The 18003-nt window shown below is 67.6% G+C and overlaps 1 protein-coding gene across 1 annotated transcript; it reads left to right on the plus strand.

Moving 5' to 3' along the window:
• Window positions 1-20: 20 nt before the first annotated feature.
• CHLRE_01g015600v5 (uncharacterized protein) lies at window positions 21-18002 on the plus strand. The gene is made up of 28 exons (XM_043058387.1): window positions 21-139; window positions 606-910; window positions 1166-1414; window positions 1986-2133; window positions 2468-2667; window positions 2978-3140; window positions 4132-5279; window positions 5555-5728; window positions 6014-6163; window positions 6458-6647; window positions 7097-7347; window positions 7525-7670; window positions 7952-8253; window positions 8485-8607; window positions 8836-9123; window positions 9352-9533; window positions 9829-9984; window positions 10155-10295; window positions 10585-10854; window positions 11019-11276; window positions 11546-11911; window positions 12423-12641; window positions 12893-13990; window positions 14700-14825; window positions 15119-15250; window positions 15422-15697; window positions 15905-16136; window positions 16800-18002. The coding sequence occupies exons 1-28, from the start codon at window positions 34-36 to the stop codon at window positions 17528-17530; spliced, it is 8130 nt and encodes a 2709-aa protein (XP_042928301.1). The 5' UTR covers window positions 21-33; the 3' UTR covers window positions 17531-18002.
• Window position 18003: the final 1 nt, after the last annotated feature.

Consider the following 18003-nt stretch of genomic DNA (forward strand, 5'->3'; position numbering starts at 1 on the left):
TGAGTACCCCTAGCAGCAAGGCCATCCAAGCGAATGGCCGGGGTCTTGGCAGACGCCGAGAGGCGTCTTGCCGTGCCCAGTTACAAGCAGCGTGCTGAGCTATGGTCGGATAAGCTAGCTGGCGAAATTGTGGACAAAGGTGCGCAGTGCATGGTCTGCACCGGGGCGGCGGGTGATCGGGAGCAACCAGATCACACGTCAATGGATATGCATAACTTGGAAGAGTGCTGGAATACTACTGGTTATCTACGTGTCAGCCAGCGGCCGGGGGATCGCGCCTGGACACGCCGCCTTGCGCCGTGCAACTTGGTGTGCCGCAGCATATTGAGCAAACGTAACGTGATATTGGAAAAATCAGTCACACATGGGTCGCATCGGGGCTACGTGACCCAGTGCTACGATGCAACATTTCTGGAAGCAGTCTCACGCTGCGAGCTGCGCCAGCCAGGAGCAAGCTGGGCCAACTGTGCCTGCCTGTCCTTTTATGGCTAAATCCTTGTAACCACCGACCAGGCGCCCACACGTCCCGCCGACCTCCGCAGCGCCACCCGGCACCCCCCTTGCCCAACCCCCTCTACCCCTTTCGCCTTCTCGCCTACCCCCAGAGTTCCTGGACACCAATGCGCCCGTGCTGGCGGGCTTGGTGGGCGCCAGCCTGTCCGCCTACGTGGACCTGGCCTCACAACGCCTGGTACGCGCCTTCATCGCCTCCGCCTGCCGCCGCTCCGACGCCTTTGTGCGCGCGCTGGCGGCGGTGGTAGTGAAGGCCGCCAGCTTCAAGCCGCCCGCGCCGGGCCCCAGCCGCGCCGAGGCCGAGGTGCTGCTGCACTGGAGCCGCGCGGTGCTGCTGGCGCTGGACGCGGAGGCGCCGGCCGCCAAGAAGGCCGTGGCCAAGCTGGTGGAGATACAGGCGCGTGGAGGGGGTGGGGCGTGGAGGAGGGGAGGGGGCAGACTGGGGGAGGGGGAGGGGATACGAGCCGTCGATCAAAGAGAGATTGAAATGAACCACAAGGGGGGGAGGGTTTACACCCCTGACCCCAACACTCCCCAACATCTTAATCCCCACCACCGTGGCCATTCGCGGCCCCAGCCGCACCGCGCCACGTCCCGCCCCTTGATGCCTCGCACACTCCGTCTCGCATGCGCGGCTGCCCCCTCCGCACAGGTGTCTCTGCTGGACCAGCTGTCGGGCCAACTGACGGAGGCCCAGTTCCTCTCCTACGGCCGCCTGGTGCGCGGCCAGGTGCGGCGGCGGCCCGCGCTAGAGCCCGAGTTCGTGGCGGCCATCCGCAGCGCTGCCAACGGCAGCGGCGGCGTGCGCGCGCTGCTGACGGACGCGGCGCCGGCGGGTGCGGCGGGGGCGGCGGCGCCGGACAGCCTGTATGAGCAGCTGCTGGCCGTTTACATGGACAAGGTGAGGTGGATGTGGTGGATGAGGTGGATAGGGTAGATGGGGGTGGGGCGTGTTGGGTATGGGAGCAATCGTTGGGAGTGTGGGCCGGGGTGGGAGCACGCTGGCGGCCTTTTGCGTGTGATGGAACTCACAATACTGCGTTATCTTTCCGAGCCCTGCCCCGGCTTCGGCTTGGGGCAGCGCTGAGGACAAACCAACATGTGCCTGACGCAACCGACCCGCGTTAAGGAGTGAAGGGGTGGGAGAACAAACATTATATCCAGCACAAGATGGATGCACACAAACGCATGTACCCCTGTTAATCCCTCGGACCGCCTGACTGAGTGGCGGCTGAGTTTCAGATGGGGCGCACATCGCACGCCACAGAGAGATTCGCTGACAACGCTAGCGCCTCCTTCGGGGGTCTGCCAATGAGTGTTATCTGATAGTAGCTCTCTGACATCCACAGTATGCACAATGACACGCTCCCATTAAGTGCACGCCGTCGAACGCACGCACTCACGAACTTCGCACCTTCATCAGCATACACACATACACACATAAACACACTTGTTTACCGCTCACCGCGCAGGTGCTGGCGGGTGCCCGCGAGCGCGCCACTCCGGACGTGGTGGCCGCCTACCGGCCGCTGCTGGCGCGCCTCACGCCCGCCGACCTGTCCGGCCGCCTGCTGCCCGCCATCAGCAAGGCGCTGCGCCGCGTGCCCGACGTGGCGCTGGGTGGGTGGCGGGGGCTCCCCGGGGGGATTGGGGGCCGGGTGGCGTGGAACAGTCCACAAAGTAGATGGCGCCGAGGGGATGCGGCGTGTGCCGCCGCGGCTCTGTGGGACTGACCTGCATCGGCAAGCTGTAGGCTCTGCGGCCGGCGCAGCTGCCTAGCAAGGGGTGTCCATATGCGTGTCGGCGTACGTGTGTCGGCGCTCGTGGCCTCATTCCCTCCACGCAGCAAACTGCCCGCCGTCGGTAACGCTTGATGTTCCGCAAGATGGTCTACCGTCTACCACTTCCTTAACTAGTCATGAGTGTAACCCCCCTCCCTGATGGGTCTCTGCAGGCGCGCTGGTTGGCCTGGCGGCCGCCGCGCCCTCCAGCCTGGACCTGAGCGGCGCCGCCAAGGAGCTGGTGCCGGTGCTGGTGAGCCAGATGCGGCTCAAGGAGGGCGTGCGGCCGGCGGGGCAGGAGGCGGTGCGCGCGCTGGCGGGCCGCACTACGGACGCGGCGGTGCTGGGCGAGCTGGTGGCGGGCATCCGCAAGGTGGGGGCCAGCGTGTGTATGTGCGTGTGTGTGTGTGTGTCTGGTGTGTGTTTTGGGTGTTGTGTGTCCTGTGCGTGTATATGGGTGGTGAGGCAGCGCAGCCGGTGCAGGAGGTAGCTCAGGAGGCCCACGACGTGGAACAGGGCCTGCAGTACCAGGTCGTCAATGTCTCAAAGGGAGGGGGCACCGAGCGAGCCAAGGGGCGCAGAGGAAGGGCAGCACAGCGGCTGCTTAGGTGCATCCTGCAGCATCACTTACCCGCCTTCCCGCCCACCGCCTGCCTCGCCTTACCTCGTCGCACACCGAACAGATCCTGGACGGCAGTGCGGAGGGCAAGCTCAAGGTGGCGGCGGAGCGCTCCACGCTGGCGGCGGCGCTGGCGGCGCTGGCGGAGGCGCCGGTGCCGGCGGCGGAGCTGGGGCCGCTGGCGGCGGAGGCGTGCGCCTTCCTGGGCGTGGCTATTAAGGAGGAGCGTGAGTGCGGGGCCCGGAGTGTGGGCGGGCGAGGGGATGAGGTGGATGGAGTAGGTGGGGGTGGGGCGTGTCCGCACGGCGTGTCGGGTATGGGAGCAGTTGTGTGGGTACGTGGGCCGGGCGGGAGAACGCGATGGCGGCCGTTTGCGTGTGATGGAACTTACAATACTGCGTTATCTTACCGAGCCCTGCCCCGGCTTCGGCTTGGGGCAGCGCTGAGGACAACCAACATGTGCCTGACGCAACTGAGCCGGGGGTGGGAGGGGTACAAGCATAATATGGATGCACACGCATGTGCCCCTGTTAATCCCTCGGACCGCCTGACTGAGTGGCGGCTGAGTTTCAGATGGGGCGCACATCGCACGCCACAGAGAGATTCGCTGACAACGCTAGCGCCTCCTTTCGGGGGTTTGCCCATGAGTGTTATCTGATAGTAGCTCTCTGACATCCACACCATGCATCCTGGTGGCAGCGGCGGTCCTTTGCGTATGATGGAACTCACAATACTGCGTTATCTTACCGAGCCCTGCCCCGGCTTCGGCTTTGGGGCAGCGCTGAGGACAAACCAACATGTGCCTGACGCAACCGAGCCGCGTTAAGGAGTGAAGGGGTGGGAGAACAAGCATTGTATCCAGCATAGGATGGATGCACACAAACGCATGTACCCCTGTTAATCCCTCGGACCGCCTGACTGAGTGGCGGCTGAGTTTCAGATGGGGCGCACATCGCACGCCACAGAGAGATTCGCTGACAACGCTAGCGCCTCGTTTCGGGGGTTGCCCATGAGTGTTATCTGATAGTAGCTCTCTGACATCTACCACCTTCATCCACTTCTCTACGGAACACAAACAAGGACTAGCCCAACATGCTTGGGGCCATTCATCGCATCCCGGCATTTTGTGTTATACCATCCATCCAATGATCCAACCCATCTCAACAATCAACCCGTCATCCCTCCCTCACCTCCTCCCTCTCCCTCTCCCTGCCTCAGTCTCTGACGACGTCAAGGTGGCGCTGCTGGCGGCGCTGGCGGCCTGGCTGCCGCCCTCCGCCACCGCGGGCCCCGCGCCCGCCGCCGTGGCCGCGCAGCTGCTGGCTTGCCTCAAGGACACCGCCCGCGAGGCCCTGCGCCGCGCCGCCGCGCGCGCGCTGCTGTCGGCCGTGCGCGCCGCGCCCTCGCTGTCCGCCTCGCTGCTGCTGGTGCCCTCGCCGGCCGGCGGCGCCGCCGAGCCCTGCCTCAAGTGGGCCGCGGACGGCCTGGCCAAGCCCGCGCTGCGCCTGGACGGCGTGCTGGGCGCGCTGGTGGTGGCGCGCGCCGTGCTGGCGGCGGAGGCCGCCGGCGGCGCCGCCGCCGTGGCGCCCGGCGACAAGACCTGGGCGGCTGTGTTCAAGCCCGACTCGGCGCTGCTGGCGCCCGTGAACGCCGCCAAGCTGCCGCCGGCGGACTGCCCGCGCGCCGGCGAGCTGGCGGAGGTGCTGCTATCCGCGCCGGCCGGCTCGGCCATCGCCGCCGCCATCGAGGGCACGCCAGGCTCGCTGGACGCCGTGTGTCGGCTGCTGGTGTGCGCCGGCCTGCACAGCGCCAAGCCCGCGCGGCTGGAGGCGCAGGCCGCCATCCGGCGCCTGGTTGCGGCGCCCGGCGGCGCGGGCCGGCTGGAGGTGCCGCTGTGCGACGCGCTGCGGCACTGGATGAACAACCGCGCCGCGCTGCCGGTGGCCGTGGACGCTGCCGCCACCGGCGACGACGCCACGCCCTCCGCCGGCAGCCTGGCCATGCGCTTCGGAGAGGTGCTCAAGGCCATCGCGCCGCCACCGCCGCCGCAGGTGGCGGCGGACGGCGCGGCGGCGGCTGCGCCGCTGCCGCTTGACGGCTCCGCCGTCGCGGCGCTGCTGCTGGCAGGCCACCACCCGGCTCTGGAGGCGCCCATGCGGCGCGCGCAGCACCCCTGGGCGCAGCTGGCGCGGCGGCTGGGGCTGTCGCTGGATGCGGCGGTGCACGCGCACGCGGCGGAGGTGTGCGCGGTGCTGTCGGGGCCGGCCGGCCTGGCTAGCCCGCTGCTGGAGGACCGGCTGGCGGGCTGCGGCGCGCTGGGGGCGGCCATGCGGTGCGCGCCCACCGCCATGTACGGCTTCGTGCACGTGAGTGCGGGTGGCGGCGCGGCGCGGGAGGCGTGGGGAATGGGCGGGTTGGGGTGTGGGGGAGTGCGTGTGATGGGGGAGTGTGCAGGGGCGGGCGGGGCCGGGGGCTGGTGGAGGACGAGCGGCGAAGCAGTAGAGCTGGGAGTGGAGGTTGCTACATTATTTCCGCACACACACACACACACACACACACACACCGCCGGCCCTTGTGATCTTTCGCTCATTTGTTGTGCTGCTCGAACTCACACGTACGCACACGCGCGCACGCACTGCAGGCTGTGCTGCGTGAGCTGCTGGTGCGCGGCGAGCACGACGGTCTGACGGAGGCTGACAAGGAGGTGTACGAGACGCCGGAGGGCATGCTGAGCAGCGAGCGCATCCCCGCCGGCGTGTACGTGCCCGAGGTGGTGGTCAACAAGAACGTCAAGAAGCCGCGCGGCCGCATGCGGGTGCGTGGCGGCCGAGGGTTTGGGGAGCCGGTACGGAGGAGAAGGCATCGTGGCTGGGTCAGGCGGTGGAGGAGGGGATAGGAGGAGTGGGTAGGAAGAGGGGGCAGGAGGGTGTGGCAGCTGTGCGGTGTGTGCGAGTCTGCTGCGGGCTGGAGGGCGGGGCCTGGGAGGGCGGATGGGGCACGTGCTCCGCGAGGCAGTGCATCCGTGTCATGCGTGCTAGTTGCTGATGTTACGTACGATAGCATTGATGGACATGCCGCCACATCGCTCACCAACCCGCAGATGGACAACCGCGCCTTCGCCGACGATGATGACGACGACGACGAGCCGGCGCCGGCGCCCGCCAAGCCCGCACCCGTGCCGCCCAGCCGCGCCGGCGCCACCGGCGGCCCCAAGGCCGGCCCCGGCAAGAAGGACGCCGCGCAGCGCCAGGTGCGGCCGCCGCTGTGCTTTGCTGCTTTGCTGCCGTGGCTGCGTCTTGAGCTGCTGCCGCTGATCCTGCATCTTGCCTGCGTTGCCAAGTCCTACGCACTCGCCCATTCCACGGAGCGTGCCACTGGCTGCTACAGTCTGGCTCCTTTTTTCCCTGGCCAGCTCAGCTCGAGCCTTGCGGCGTACACTCGCCCAGCCAGTACATCATCTGCTCCTACCGAACTGCCCATCATACCTGGATACAGTAACCTGCATCAGCACATCACTAAATGTCTATGTCCTCAAACCCTGCAGGAGGAGTTCCGCCGCAACAAGCTGCAGCAGGAGACGGACAACCGCGCCCGCATGCGCGCGCTCAAGGCGCGGCTGGAGCTGGGCCTGCGTGCCCTGGGCCAGGTGGTGGAGCAGGCGCCGCGGCACGCCGCCACACACCTGGAGGCCTACCAGGAGCTGTGCCTGCCGCTCATGAGCAGCTGGCTCGTGGGTGAGTGGCGCAAGGGGGCAGCTGTGCGTGTGTGCAAGCGGGTGCTTTTGGGGGTTTGAGGGGCGGGTGCTGTGCGGAGAAAATGGGGCTGGGCGGGCAGGGCCGGCCAGGGATGAGGGGTGGCAGGTGGGGGGGTTGCAAGGATGTTTGGAAAAGCGGTTCAGGATGCTGTAATGGGGGGGCTGCGCTGACTCGTCCGCCCTGCCCCCGCCGCGACCGCTCGCGCCCCTTGCACTGGCGCCCCACCTCCCCTGCCCCGGTGCTCTGAAAGCACCTCTCCACTCCTGCAGTCTGTGAAACGCTGCGCCGCTTCAACATCGCTTTCTCCTAACTAGTAGTCATGCCAACCCCAACCCCAGCCCCAACCCCTGCCTTCGTTTGCAGTCTTCAGTGCATCCTGTACCAATGGCTTTTCCAACCATCTTTGCAACCCCTGCCCCGCCCCGCAGGCGAGGTGGCGTTCGACGCGGTGCGCGCGCTGAGCACCTGCATGCCCGGCCGCCTGGGCAGCGCCGCCATCACGCTGACCTGCTGCCTGCGCCTGGTGGCGGCGGCGCAGCGCGGCGCGGGCCTGACCTACCGCGACGTGGCCTCGCGCCCCGCCACCGCCAGCGTGGTGCACGCGCTAGCGGCGGTGACGGCGGCGGCGGGGCAGCAGCTGCCGTCCAGCAGCTACTGCTACGTCTTCCCCGTGCTGCAGGTGGGGCGGGGGCTGGTCGGCTGAGTCGCTGTGACGTCAGGAGTGCCGGGACCGCAGTGCTCAGAAGCCTGCCGATGAGTGAAAGGGGACGGCGTAACGATGATTGTCCCATCCCATTTCCTTCCGCTCCGCCTAACTTTAGCCTCGTACTACATCCCCCCGCACTCCGTGCCCCAGGCTGTGCTGATGAGCCCTGTGCACACGGCCCTGCACGACGAGTGCGTGGCGGTGCTGGCGCTGCACGTGGCCCCCGGGCTGGACATCCCGCGCCGCGGCTCCCTGGAGCTGCTCTACTACCTGCTGGGCGTCATCCCCGCATACAGGTGCGGCGGAGGCGGCGGCATGCTGTGCGGGGGTTTACATGCATTAAGTTTACGAAGTGAAGTCGTAGGGGGGGGGGCGGGGGCTGGAGCAGCGACGGGGCAGCAACCCGAATACATCCAGCTCGGCCTGTTTCTGTATCCGCTGTGCCTCTTCTTTTGCTCCAAAACCCCCTTTACTTGTGAACCAGTTGCTCCGTCTTCCACGGACGGCTTGCCTCCCTGCACCCTCATTCTTTCACCTTACCCGCCCATACCTGCCATCCGCCACCCGCGCCCCACAGGGACCGGCTGGTGCCGCTGCTGCGCTCGCTGTGCGCCGGCTGCCTGGAGGAGGACCTGCCCGCCGCCACCTCGGGCCTCACGCACCCCGCGCCGCACGTGCGCGCCGCCGCCCTGGCCGCGCTGCCCTCCGTGCCCCTCCTGGGCGAGGGCGCGCTGCCGGCCTCCGACGCCTCCACCACGGCGCTGCTGTGGCTGGCGCGCAACGACACCGGCAGCGAGGACAACTGCGGCGCGGCGGCGGCGCTGTGGGAGCTGTGTGGCGCGGTGCTGGAGCGGGAGGCGCTGTTCCGGCTGGTGCCGCGTGAGTGCTTCTGTGTGTGTTTGGAGGGGCGCTATTGGGTTCTTGGTGTGAGGATGCTCGCTTTATGTGTATGTGTGTGGTGTAGATTGCACACCAGGGGAGGTTCCGTGTTTTATGTGAGTGTTTGTGCGTAGGATGAGGGAGGGGCAGTTCTGCACACTCGGGTTGGCCGTTGTCTGCTGTGCAATGACGCGCGCCCGTGTCTCCCCTGTGCTGCCACCGCCGCTGCAGTGCTTGCCTCGGAGGCGCGTGACGTGCAGACGTCCGCCGCCGCCGCGCTGGCCGCCGGCCTGGAGGTGCACCCCGGCTGCGTGACGCAGGTGCTCACCGCCCTCACAGAGCTCTACCACCCCGGTGAGCGCACTGCTTGTGTCTGCGGGGGGTGAGAGCGGGAGCACCGAGGGCTGGGCCATGGGCATCAACCCCGCCCGATGTCACCACCGCTTCACGCCCCCAAAGAACCTTGCGTTGTACTCGCTTCGCCCCCGTGTGTTCGCGTCGTCCCAGCCTTGCATGGACGGCTCACACCATCACCGCCGCCACCATCACCACCACCTCGCCCCCGCTGCCCGCTGCCCGCAGAGTCCAGCCTGATCAGCCGCATCGGCGTGGCGGCGGCCCTGCGCGCCGTGGCGCCGCGCCTGGGCGACGGCGACGTCAACCCCGCGCTGGACTTCCTCATTGGCACCGGCCTGGCGGACGGCGACGAGGCGGTGCGCGAGCACATGGTGGCGGCGGGCATGGCGGTGCTGGACGCGCACGGCGCCGCGCACGCGCCGCGGCTGCTGCCGCTGTTCGAGGGGCACCTGGACCGCAAGGGCAAGTGCGCCACGCCGGAGGAGGAGGAGCGCTTCGACCTGGTCCGCGAGGGTGCGTGAGGGGCGGGGTGTGCGGGGGAAAAGGTGGGGGACAAGGGTGGGGTTTGGGAGGGAGGGCTTGGCTTACACGTACAGATGCAGGAGGCGACGTCGAGAGACGGCTGTGGGCCGTGGCCAGGGCGCTGCCTCTCCGGAGCCTGCGCCTACCCGCGAATGCTGCACCCCCACCTGTGTTCGTGACGACGCCCGGCGCCCCACTTCTACACACACCCGCGCACAGGTGTGGTGGTGCTGCTGGGCACCATTGCTCGCCACCTGCCGCCCTCCGACCCCAAGCGCGCCTCCGCGCTGGACCTGCTGCTGGGCGTGCTGGGCACCCCCTCCGAGTCCGTGCAGCGCTCCGTGTCCAACTGCCTGCCGCCGCTGGTGGCGCCGCTGGCCGCCAACGCCGAGTACACGCAGGTGCGCGGCCGCCGCTGCGGGCGATTCCTCTGTGTGGTGTGTGTCTGGCGCCGTGGTTGTGGCGTTGCGTGCGTGTGCCCTCTGCGCCGCCCGCCCTGGTGCCTCCTCGCACACGCGTTCCCCAACCCCCCTAACCCCCCTTGCACCCACATCCCACCCTACCGTCTACCACTTTCTTAGCTAATCATGAATGTAACCCGCCCACCCAACCCTGGCTGCGCCTTCACTTCACACTAAATAATCTTGAATGCTATCCCACGATGTAACCCCCACCGCCATTCCCACCGAACCGCAGAGCCTGGTGGACCGGCTGCTGCAGCAGCTGACGCACGGCGCCAGCTACGGCGAGCGGCGCGGCGCGGCGTTCGGGCTGAGCGGGCTGGTGAAGGGGCTGGGCATCATGGCCATGAGGAACTACAACATCATGGAGAGCCTCAAGGCGGCGGTGGAGGTGAACAGGATGAGGAGGGGAGGAGCGGGAGTGGCGGAGGACTGGGGGCGGGGGGCTTGATGCGGTGATGTTTAAGGGTTGCGGCCTACGTATACGCGACTCATTTGCAGTGCGGAATGTTGACTGCTGTTCCTGGACCCCGTCCCCGCACCCTCCTCCCCGCCCTGCAGGACAAGAAGGACCCGGTGGTCCGCGAGGGCGGCCTGCTGGCGTTCGAGTGCCTGTCCGACAAGCTGGGCAAGCTATTCGAGCCGTACGTCATCCACGTGCTGCCCATGCTGCTCAACTGCTTCGGAGACCCCAGCCCGCAGGTAGGCTGCAGGCAGCCAGGGAGTGGGGGTGCGGCGCTCGGGACGGGGGCGCGGGCGCGGGGCGTGTGCAGCCGGTGTGGGTGCGACCCTGCGCGAGCTTATGGCACGTTGAGCGTGCATCTACGCCTGTACGGTACCGGTATACTCTTTATAAATCTTCTCGTGGACCTCGGCCTTGACCATGACCTCCTCACCGCATACCGGTACACCACACCACACCAGACAACGCAACCCCTCACCCCACACACACACACACACACACACACTTACACCTCTCAACACCTCACAGGTGCGCCAGGCCACGGAGGACGCGGCGCGCATGATCATGGGCCAGCTGACCGCCAGCGGCGTGAAGCTGGTGCTGCCGGCGCTGCTCAAGGGCCTGGAGGACAAGGTGTGGCGCACCAAGCAGGGCAGCGTGCAGCTGCTGGGCGCCATGGCGCACTGCGCGCCCAAGCAGCTCGGCACCTGCCTGCCCACCATCGTGCCCAAGCTGGGCGAGGTGCTGTCAGACCCCCACCCCAAGGTGCAGACGGCGGCGCAGGAGGCGCTCAACGAGGTGAGGGGGCGGGGCAGGGGGAAGGAGGGGAGGGGGCGGCCTCGGCGGGGCCGGCGATGTCGGCGGCTGGGTGTGCCGACCGCATGGCGACAAGCGAAAATAAAACCCCAACACCGCGCCCGATAAAAAACCCAACAACAATACCCTTGCCAACAACCTCACAGATCGGCAGCGTGATCCGCAACCCCGAGGTGCAGCGCCTGGTGCCCTCGCTGCTGTCCGCCATCGCCGACCCCAACAACGCCACGCGCGCCTGCCTGGACGTGCTGCTGGACACGGTGTTCATCAACACCATCGACGCGCCCTCGCTCGCGCTCATCGTGCCGGTGGTGCACCGCGGCCTGCGCGACCGCTCCGGCGACACCAAGAAGCGCGCCGCGCGCACCGTGGGCTCCATGTGCTCGCTGGTCAACGACGCCAAGGTGGGGGCGGGTGGAGGGAGGAGGAGGGGTGAGAGAAGGAGGGGGAGGAGGACGGGGCTGACTATCCCAAACCCCCAACTTTAACCAAGACTCAGAAGGGGTGCTGCAGCGATTGGACTGGGGTCGGGAACGGTGTCAGCTGCCAGGGCCGCATGCACAGGGGCCGAGCTCCTTAGCCATTCTGGACCACCCTTGTCCTTCTCAACTTGCAACCCTCAACTCTCTGCTCCCAACCCCGCCACACCGCCTCCAACCCCGGCCCTCCGCAGGACATGGGCCCCTACGTGCCGCTGCTGATGCCGGAGCTGCAGAAGTCGCTGGTGGACCCGCTGCCCGAGGTGCGCGCGGTGTCGGCCCGCGCCATCGGCTCGCTGATGAAGGGCATGGGGCAGGACGCCTTCGGCCACCTGGTGCCCTGGCTGCTGGAGACGCTGTCCTCCGAGGCCTCCTCCGTGGAGCGCAGCGGCGCCGCGCAGGGCCTGGCGGAGGTGGTGGCGGTGCTGGGGCCGGACCACCTGGACGCGTTGCTGCCCGACGTGCTGGCGTCCGCGGGCGGCCGCAGCCGGCCGGCGCAGCGCGAGGGCGCGCTCACGCTGTTCCAGTTCCTGCCGCTCACCATGCACGACGCGCTGCAGGTGGGGCGGGGCGCTGGGCGGCCCGGGAAGGTCCCGGAAGGGCTGAGCGGGGTTGTTAAGGATGCACGCCCGCCCGCATGTACACGCATGTGCCCCTGTTAATCCCTCGGACCGCCTGACTGAGTGGCGGCTGAGTTTCAGATGGGGCGCACATCGCACGCCACAGAGAGATTCGCTGACAACGCTAGCGCCTCCTTTGGGGGTTCGCCAATGAGTGTTATCTGATAGTAGCTCTCTGACATCCCTGTATGCATCCTGGTGGCAGCGGCGGTGCTTTGCGTATGATGGAACTCACAATACTGCGTTATCTTACCGAGCCCTGCCCCGGCTTCGGCTTGGGGCAGCGCTGAGGACAAACCAACATGTGCCTGACGCAACCGAGCCGCACCCGCCTCCAGCAGCACCAACGCACAAGCATGCTGCACGCCATCCAAACCCCACTCCAGTCCCCCTTCTCCCACCACCTCCCTCTGCTGTGCTGACCCCTGCTACTCATCGCACACACCCGCAGACGCACCTGCCGCGCGTGCTGCCCGCCATCCTGGACGGCCTCAGCGACGAGGCGGAGGGCGTGCGCGACGCGGCCCTGGCTGCGGGCCGCATCCTGGTTGACAACTACGCCAACAGCGCGCTGCCGCTGCTGCTGCCGGCGGTGGAGGAGGGCGTGTTCTCCGACAACTGGCGCATCCGCCAGAGCTCGGTGAAGCTGCTGGGCAAGCTGCTGTTCAAGGTGGGGGCAAGGCAGAGCAGGGATGGAGCGGGGGGAGGGTTTCAGGAGGAAGGCAGATAGAAAGGCAGGGAGGATCAGAAGGGCAGGCGCGGAAGGGCGGGTTAGGCAAGAAGCAGGAAGGGACTGAGCCTGGGGAACGGTCCCAATGAGTAGGTCCTGATTTCAATATCAATTGTGGAATCGGTGGACTGCAGAGAGATATGGCGGCCCTCTCATGCCCCCGCACTCCCTCTGTATCTCTTACCCCTCAGGTTGCTGGTGCCAGCGGCAACGTGGTGCTGGACGGCCACGAGGACGAGGAGGGCGTGGCGGAGGAGAGCTACGGCGAGGCCATCATCGCGGCGCTGGGCATGGCGCGGCGCAACGAGGTGCTGGCGCGGCTGTACGTCATCCGCACCGACGTGCAGTACACCGTACGGCAGGAGGCGCTGCACGTGTGGAAGACCGTGGTGGTCAACACGCCCAAAACCCTGGGCCAGATCCTGCCCGACCTCATGCAGCTGGTGATCGAGTCGCTGGCCGACGACGGCGAGGACCGGCAGCACGCCGCGGCGCGCTGCCTGGGCGAGCTGGTGCGCAAGATGGGCGAGCGCGTGCTGGCGCGCATCATCCCCATCCTGCGCGAGGGCGTGGCCTCGCCCAGCGCCGCCACGCGGCAGGGCGTGTGCCTGGGCCTGAAGGAGGTGCTGGACAACATGGGCCGCCACCAGCTGCAGGAGCACCTGGCCGAGGTGCTGCCCACCGTGCAGTCCGCGCTCACCGACGCCGACGCGCACGTGCGCGAGGCCGCCGGCGCCGCCTTCGGCATCCTGTTCAAGGGCAGCGGCGGCGCGGGCGGCGGCTCCGCGGTGGACGGCGTGGTGCCGGCCATGTTGGCGGGCCTGGAGCACGACAAGCGCTACCACGAGTCGCTGGAGGGGCTGCGCGTCATCCTCATGGTGCGGCCGCAGATCTTCCACTTCGTGTGCCCCAAGCTGCTGCACCGGCCGCTGCTGCTGAACAACGTGCGCGCCATCGGGGAGCTGGCGGAGGCCGCCGGCACCCACCTGAACAACCACCTGGACGAGTTGCTACCGGCGCTGCTGGGCGCCGCCAGCGGCAGCCGCGCGGTGGCGGCGGCGGACGGGCACGACGAGGCGGACTTGGCGTCGGCGGGCCGCGCGGCGGCGTCGGCGGCTGTGGTGGCGGTGGCGCTGGCGGTGGATGAGGAGGGGCTGCACCTGCTGGTGCCGGAGATGGTCAAGGCGCTGGACGACCCCGCCACCCGCAACGGCGCGGCGCAGCTGATCAGCGCCTTCGCCGCCGCCTCCAAGCACGAGTTCCAGGAGCACGTGCCGCAGCTCATCCAGGTGCGGAAGGGGCCTGGGGGGGGGTGTTGGCGGGCACAGAGGGTATGAGTGTGGGGCGTGGGTAGGGTGTTGCACGTGTAGGCAGCGGGGTGAGGGGTAGCGGGACGCGCGCACACAGATGCATACGCACTCGTGTTGCCGCTTTGGAAAGGCATGTACTGGGGGCAAGCGCACCCGCAGACCGAGCCGCGCTAGGGAGCTTCAAAGGGGTCGCAGAGAAGTCCGAGCTCAGTTTGTTAGCAAGCACGCATGTGCGCACATGTGCCCCTGTTAATCCCTCGGACCGCCTGACTGAGTGGCGGCTGAGTTTCAGATGGGGCGCACATCGCACGCTACAGAGAGATTCGCTGACAACGCTAGCGCCTCCTTTGGGGGTTTGCCAATGAGTGTTATCTGATAGTAGCTCTCTGACATCTCTGTATGCTTCTGGTGGAAGCGGCAGTCCTTTGCGTGTGATGGAACTCACAATACTGCGTTATCTTACCGAGCCCTGTCCCGGCTTCGGCCTGGGGCAGCGCTGAGGACAACCAACATGTGCCTGACGCAACCGAGCCGCACCCGCCACCACCACCCCGCTGGCACCGCCACATCAGCACTCACCGCACCGCTCTCGCATGTCGCCACAAAACAACAACGCCGATCATTATGTTTACTCGCCTACATCTGATCCTCCGCCCTCAACCCGCTCCTTCCCGTCCTCCCCCTGCAGTCCCTGGTGTTGCTGCTGGCCGAGGACGCGGCCGCCGAGGACTTGACGCTGTACTGGAAGGCGCTGGAGGCGGTGTGCGGCTCCATCCCCAAGGACGAGCTGCCCGAGTACGTGCACTGCCTCAAGGTGAGGGGCGAGGAGGGCAGCGCCGCGTGGGAGCGAGGAGGGCAGGGCAGCGGGGGGTGGGGTGGGTTGTGCGTGTGGGTGTGGGTGACTATGGGTGTACGCCTGTATATGGGCAGTGCTCCGTTGCGTTGCATTGCATTGCGTTGCGGCTCTTTTTGGGGTGCTGCTGTACATAGCAGTAGGGAGGTCAGGGCCAGGATCATGGGTGTTGAAGGACTCGCTCGCTCGCCTTTGTGTGCCATCTCGCTGTGACGTGCTGTGATGCGTGTGCGACTCCCTCCCCGCCCCCTCAGGTGGCCATTGCGGACGCGCGCGAGAAGGAGCGCCGCAAGCGCAAGGCCGGGCCGCTGCTGCTGGCGGGCCTGTGCACGCCGCCCAAGGCTCTGGCGCCGCTGCTGCCCATCTTCCTACAGGGAGTGCTGCAGGTGCGGGCGTGCGGGCAGCGGTGGCGCGTCCGCTACATTGACCCCTGCCTGCCACGCCACTGACCCAGCCACTGCCACCACCACCACCACAACCACAACCACCGCGCCCGCCCGCCTGATACGCCATGCCCTGAAACCGCCCACCCGCCTCACCTTCCTCGCCCCCCACAGGGCAGCAGCGCCGAGGTGCGCGAGTCCGCCGCCGACGGCCTGGGTGACCTGGTGTCGGTGACGAGCGAGGACGCGCTCAAGCCCTTCGTGGTCACCATCACCGGCCCGCTCATCCGCATCATCGGCGACCGCTTCCCCGCGCCCATCAAGGCAGCCATCCTGGGCACCCTGGGGCTGCTCATCAGCAAGGCCGGCGTGGGCTTGAAGCCCTTCGTGCCGCAGCTGCAGACCACCTTCCTCAAGTGCCTCAACGACACCAGCGAAGTGGGCGGCGAGGTGCGCTGGGCCAGGGGCTGGCAAGGGCCCGGGGGGTAGAAGGTGATACAGTGAAATGCCTGCCGGGGGGCGCTCGTGCTCCCACGAGGCAGCACGTCTGCCGCATCCTGTCGCACCCTTTTTCACTTTCTCCGTGCCGCCAGTCGCCCGCCTAATGGCGCCCCTGCCTCCCCAACCCCCAAACCGTACACACACCCGCCCCCACAGATTGTCCGCACCCGCGCCGCCGACAACCTGGGCGAGCTGACCCGCATGAGCGCCCGCCTGGAGCAGCTGGTGCAGGACCTGGCCAACAGCGGCCGCACCGCCGAGCCGGCCGTGCGGTCCGCGCACCTGCGGGCGCTGCGCGGCGCGCTGCTGGCGGCGGGCGAGCGGCTACAGCCGGCGGCGGTGGCGGCGGTGGCGGACACGCTCAAGGACACCATGAAGGCGGCGGCGGGTGAGTCAGAGCGGGCGCGGGTGCGCGTGTGCGCGGGGAAAGCGCGTGTTTGGAGTGCGATAGGATGGTGCGAGGATGTTTCTGGACTAGGGGAGGGATAGCATGAGGTTGGGTCGGTGGGTGGGTGGGTGTCCAAAGGCCGGGGGAGGGCTCGCGCAAGCGATGGCGGCCCTTTGCGTGTGATGGAACTCAAATACTGCGTTATCTTACCGAGCCCTGTCCCGGCTTCGGCTTTTGGGGCAGCGCTGAGGACAACCAACATGTGCCTGACGCAACCGAGCCGCGTTAAGAACTGAAGGGGTGGGAGTAGAGAGAGTATATCAAGCATAGGATGGATGCACGCAAACGCATGTGCCCCTGTTAATCCCTCGGACCGCCTGACTGAGTGGCGGCTGAGTTTCAGATGGGGCGCACATCGCACGCCACAGAGAGATTCGCTGACAACGCTAGCGCCTCCTTTTGGGGGTTTGCCCATGAGTGTTATCTGATAGTAGCTCTCTGACATCTACCACCGACCTGCACGTCGCCATGCTCCAGCGCTGTGCCGTCCTAGGCCTCGCACCCTCGCCAAGCATCCCCACCATCTCAGCAACACCCCCACCCCATCCCCCCCACCACCACTGAAGTAATCATGAATGTAACCCCCACCACCACCACCCGCAGGCGACGACGACGAGTACCGCGTGTACGTGGGCAGCTGCCTGGGCGCGCTGTGCCGCGTGGCGCAGCCCGACACGCTCAAGGCCATCCTGGCCGCCGGCCCGCTGGCGGTGCAGCAGCCGCCCGCCGCCGCCGCCCGCCAGCTCAACGGCGTGGTGCTGGCCACCGCCGCCAAGTACGCCGGCGCCCGGCTGGAGGACGCGGGGCTGCTCAAGCCCTTCACCGACGCCATCAAGGCCGCGGCCCGGGACGCCGACACGGGCGTCAAGACGGCGGCGGCGCGCGCCGCCGCACGCCTGGCATCGGCAGTGGTGGGCGCCGGCTCGGCGCAGGCGGGCGGCGTGCTGACGGCGACGGTGGCGACGCTGCAGGCGCTGCTGGGCCCGGACCAGGGCTCGGAGGTGGTGCGCGTGACGCTGCTGGCGGTGCGCGGGCTGGCCATGGACCTGGCGGCGGGCGGCGAGGCCAGCGAGGCGCTGCTGGACCCGCACGCGCCGGCGCTGGTGCCGTCCATGTGCGCGGTGCTGGCCACGGGCCAGGTCAGCGGCATCACGCGCAGCACGGCGGAGGCGGCGCTGCAGAAGCTGCTGCGGGTGGAGTCGGGGCTGGAGGTGGCGCAGCGCTACCTGGCCAGCGGCCCGGCGGCGGTGGCGCGCCAGACGCTGACGGACAGCTTCCTGCGGCGGCTGCAGAAGCTCACAGACGAGGACCTATTCGCGAGCGAGGAGTACTAAATACAAAAGCCGTGGTCCAGGTCTAGGAGGATTTGGCCTAGGCGTGCGGTGGATTAGCTGCGAGAGGCGAAGCGGTAGAAACCGTAGAGGTGTGCAGTTCACATGTGTGCAATGCTACACACTTGAGGGCTGCGGCGGATGCAGCTTTAGGCTTTAGACAAGCACGGTGCGAGTTCGGCAGGTTGCATGTGACTGGTGCAGTTTCGGGAGCGTGCACTGTTCGCGTGTTTCCCCGGTTGTTGGGGCGTAGTTGGCTTGATCACTGGCGTAAGCGCCCTCACGAGTAGAGAGCACGCGCGCGTGTGACCACTTTTCAGGGCTGGCTGGCTGGCTCACACGATAGCAATGACGTGAGCCGGTACATGTGACGGACGGTCACAAGACAAGAACGTGTGCACCGTGCACGGCATGCAGTTACAGTCCTTCTCACGCCGGGCTGTCACGCTCCGGCCCACCAGGTAATCCCAGGCTCT

Source organism: Chlamydomonas reinhardtii, chromosome 1, assembly GCF_000002595.2.
Source record: "Chlamydomonas reinhardtii strain CC-503 cw92 mt+ chromosome 1, whole genome shotgun sequence".
NCBI classification, from domain to species: Eukaryota; Viridiplantae; Chlorophyta; class Chlorophyceae; order Chlamydomonadales; family Chlamydomonadaceae; genus Chlamydomonas; species Chlamydomonas reinhardtii.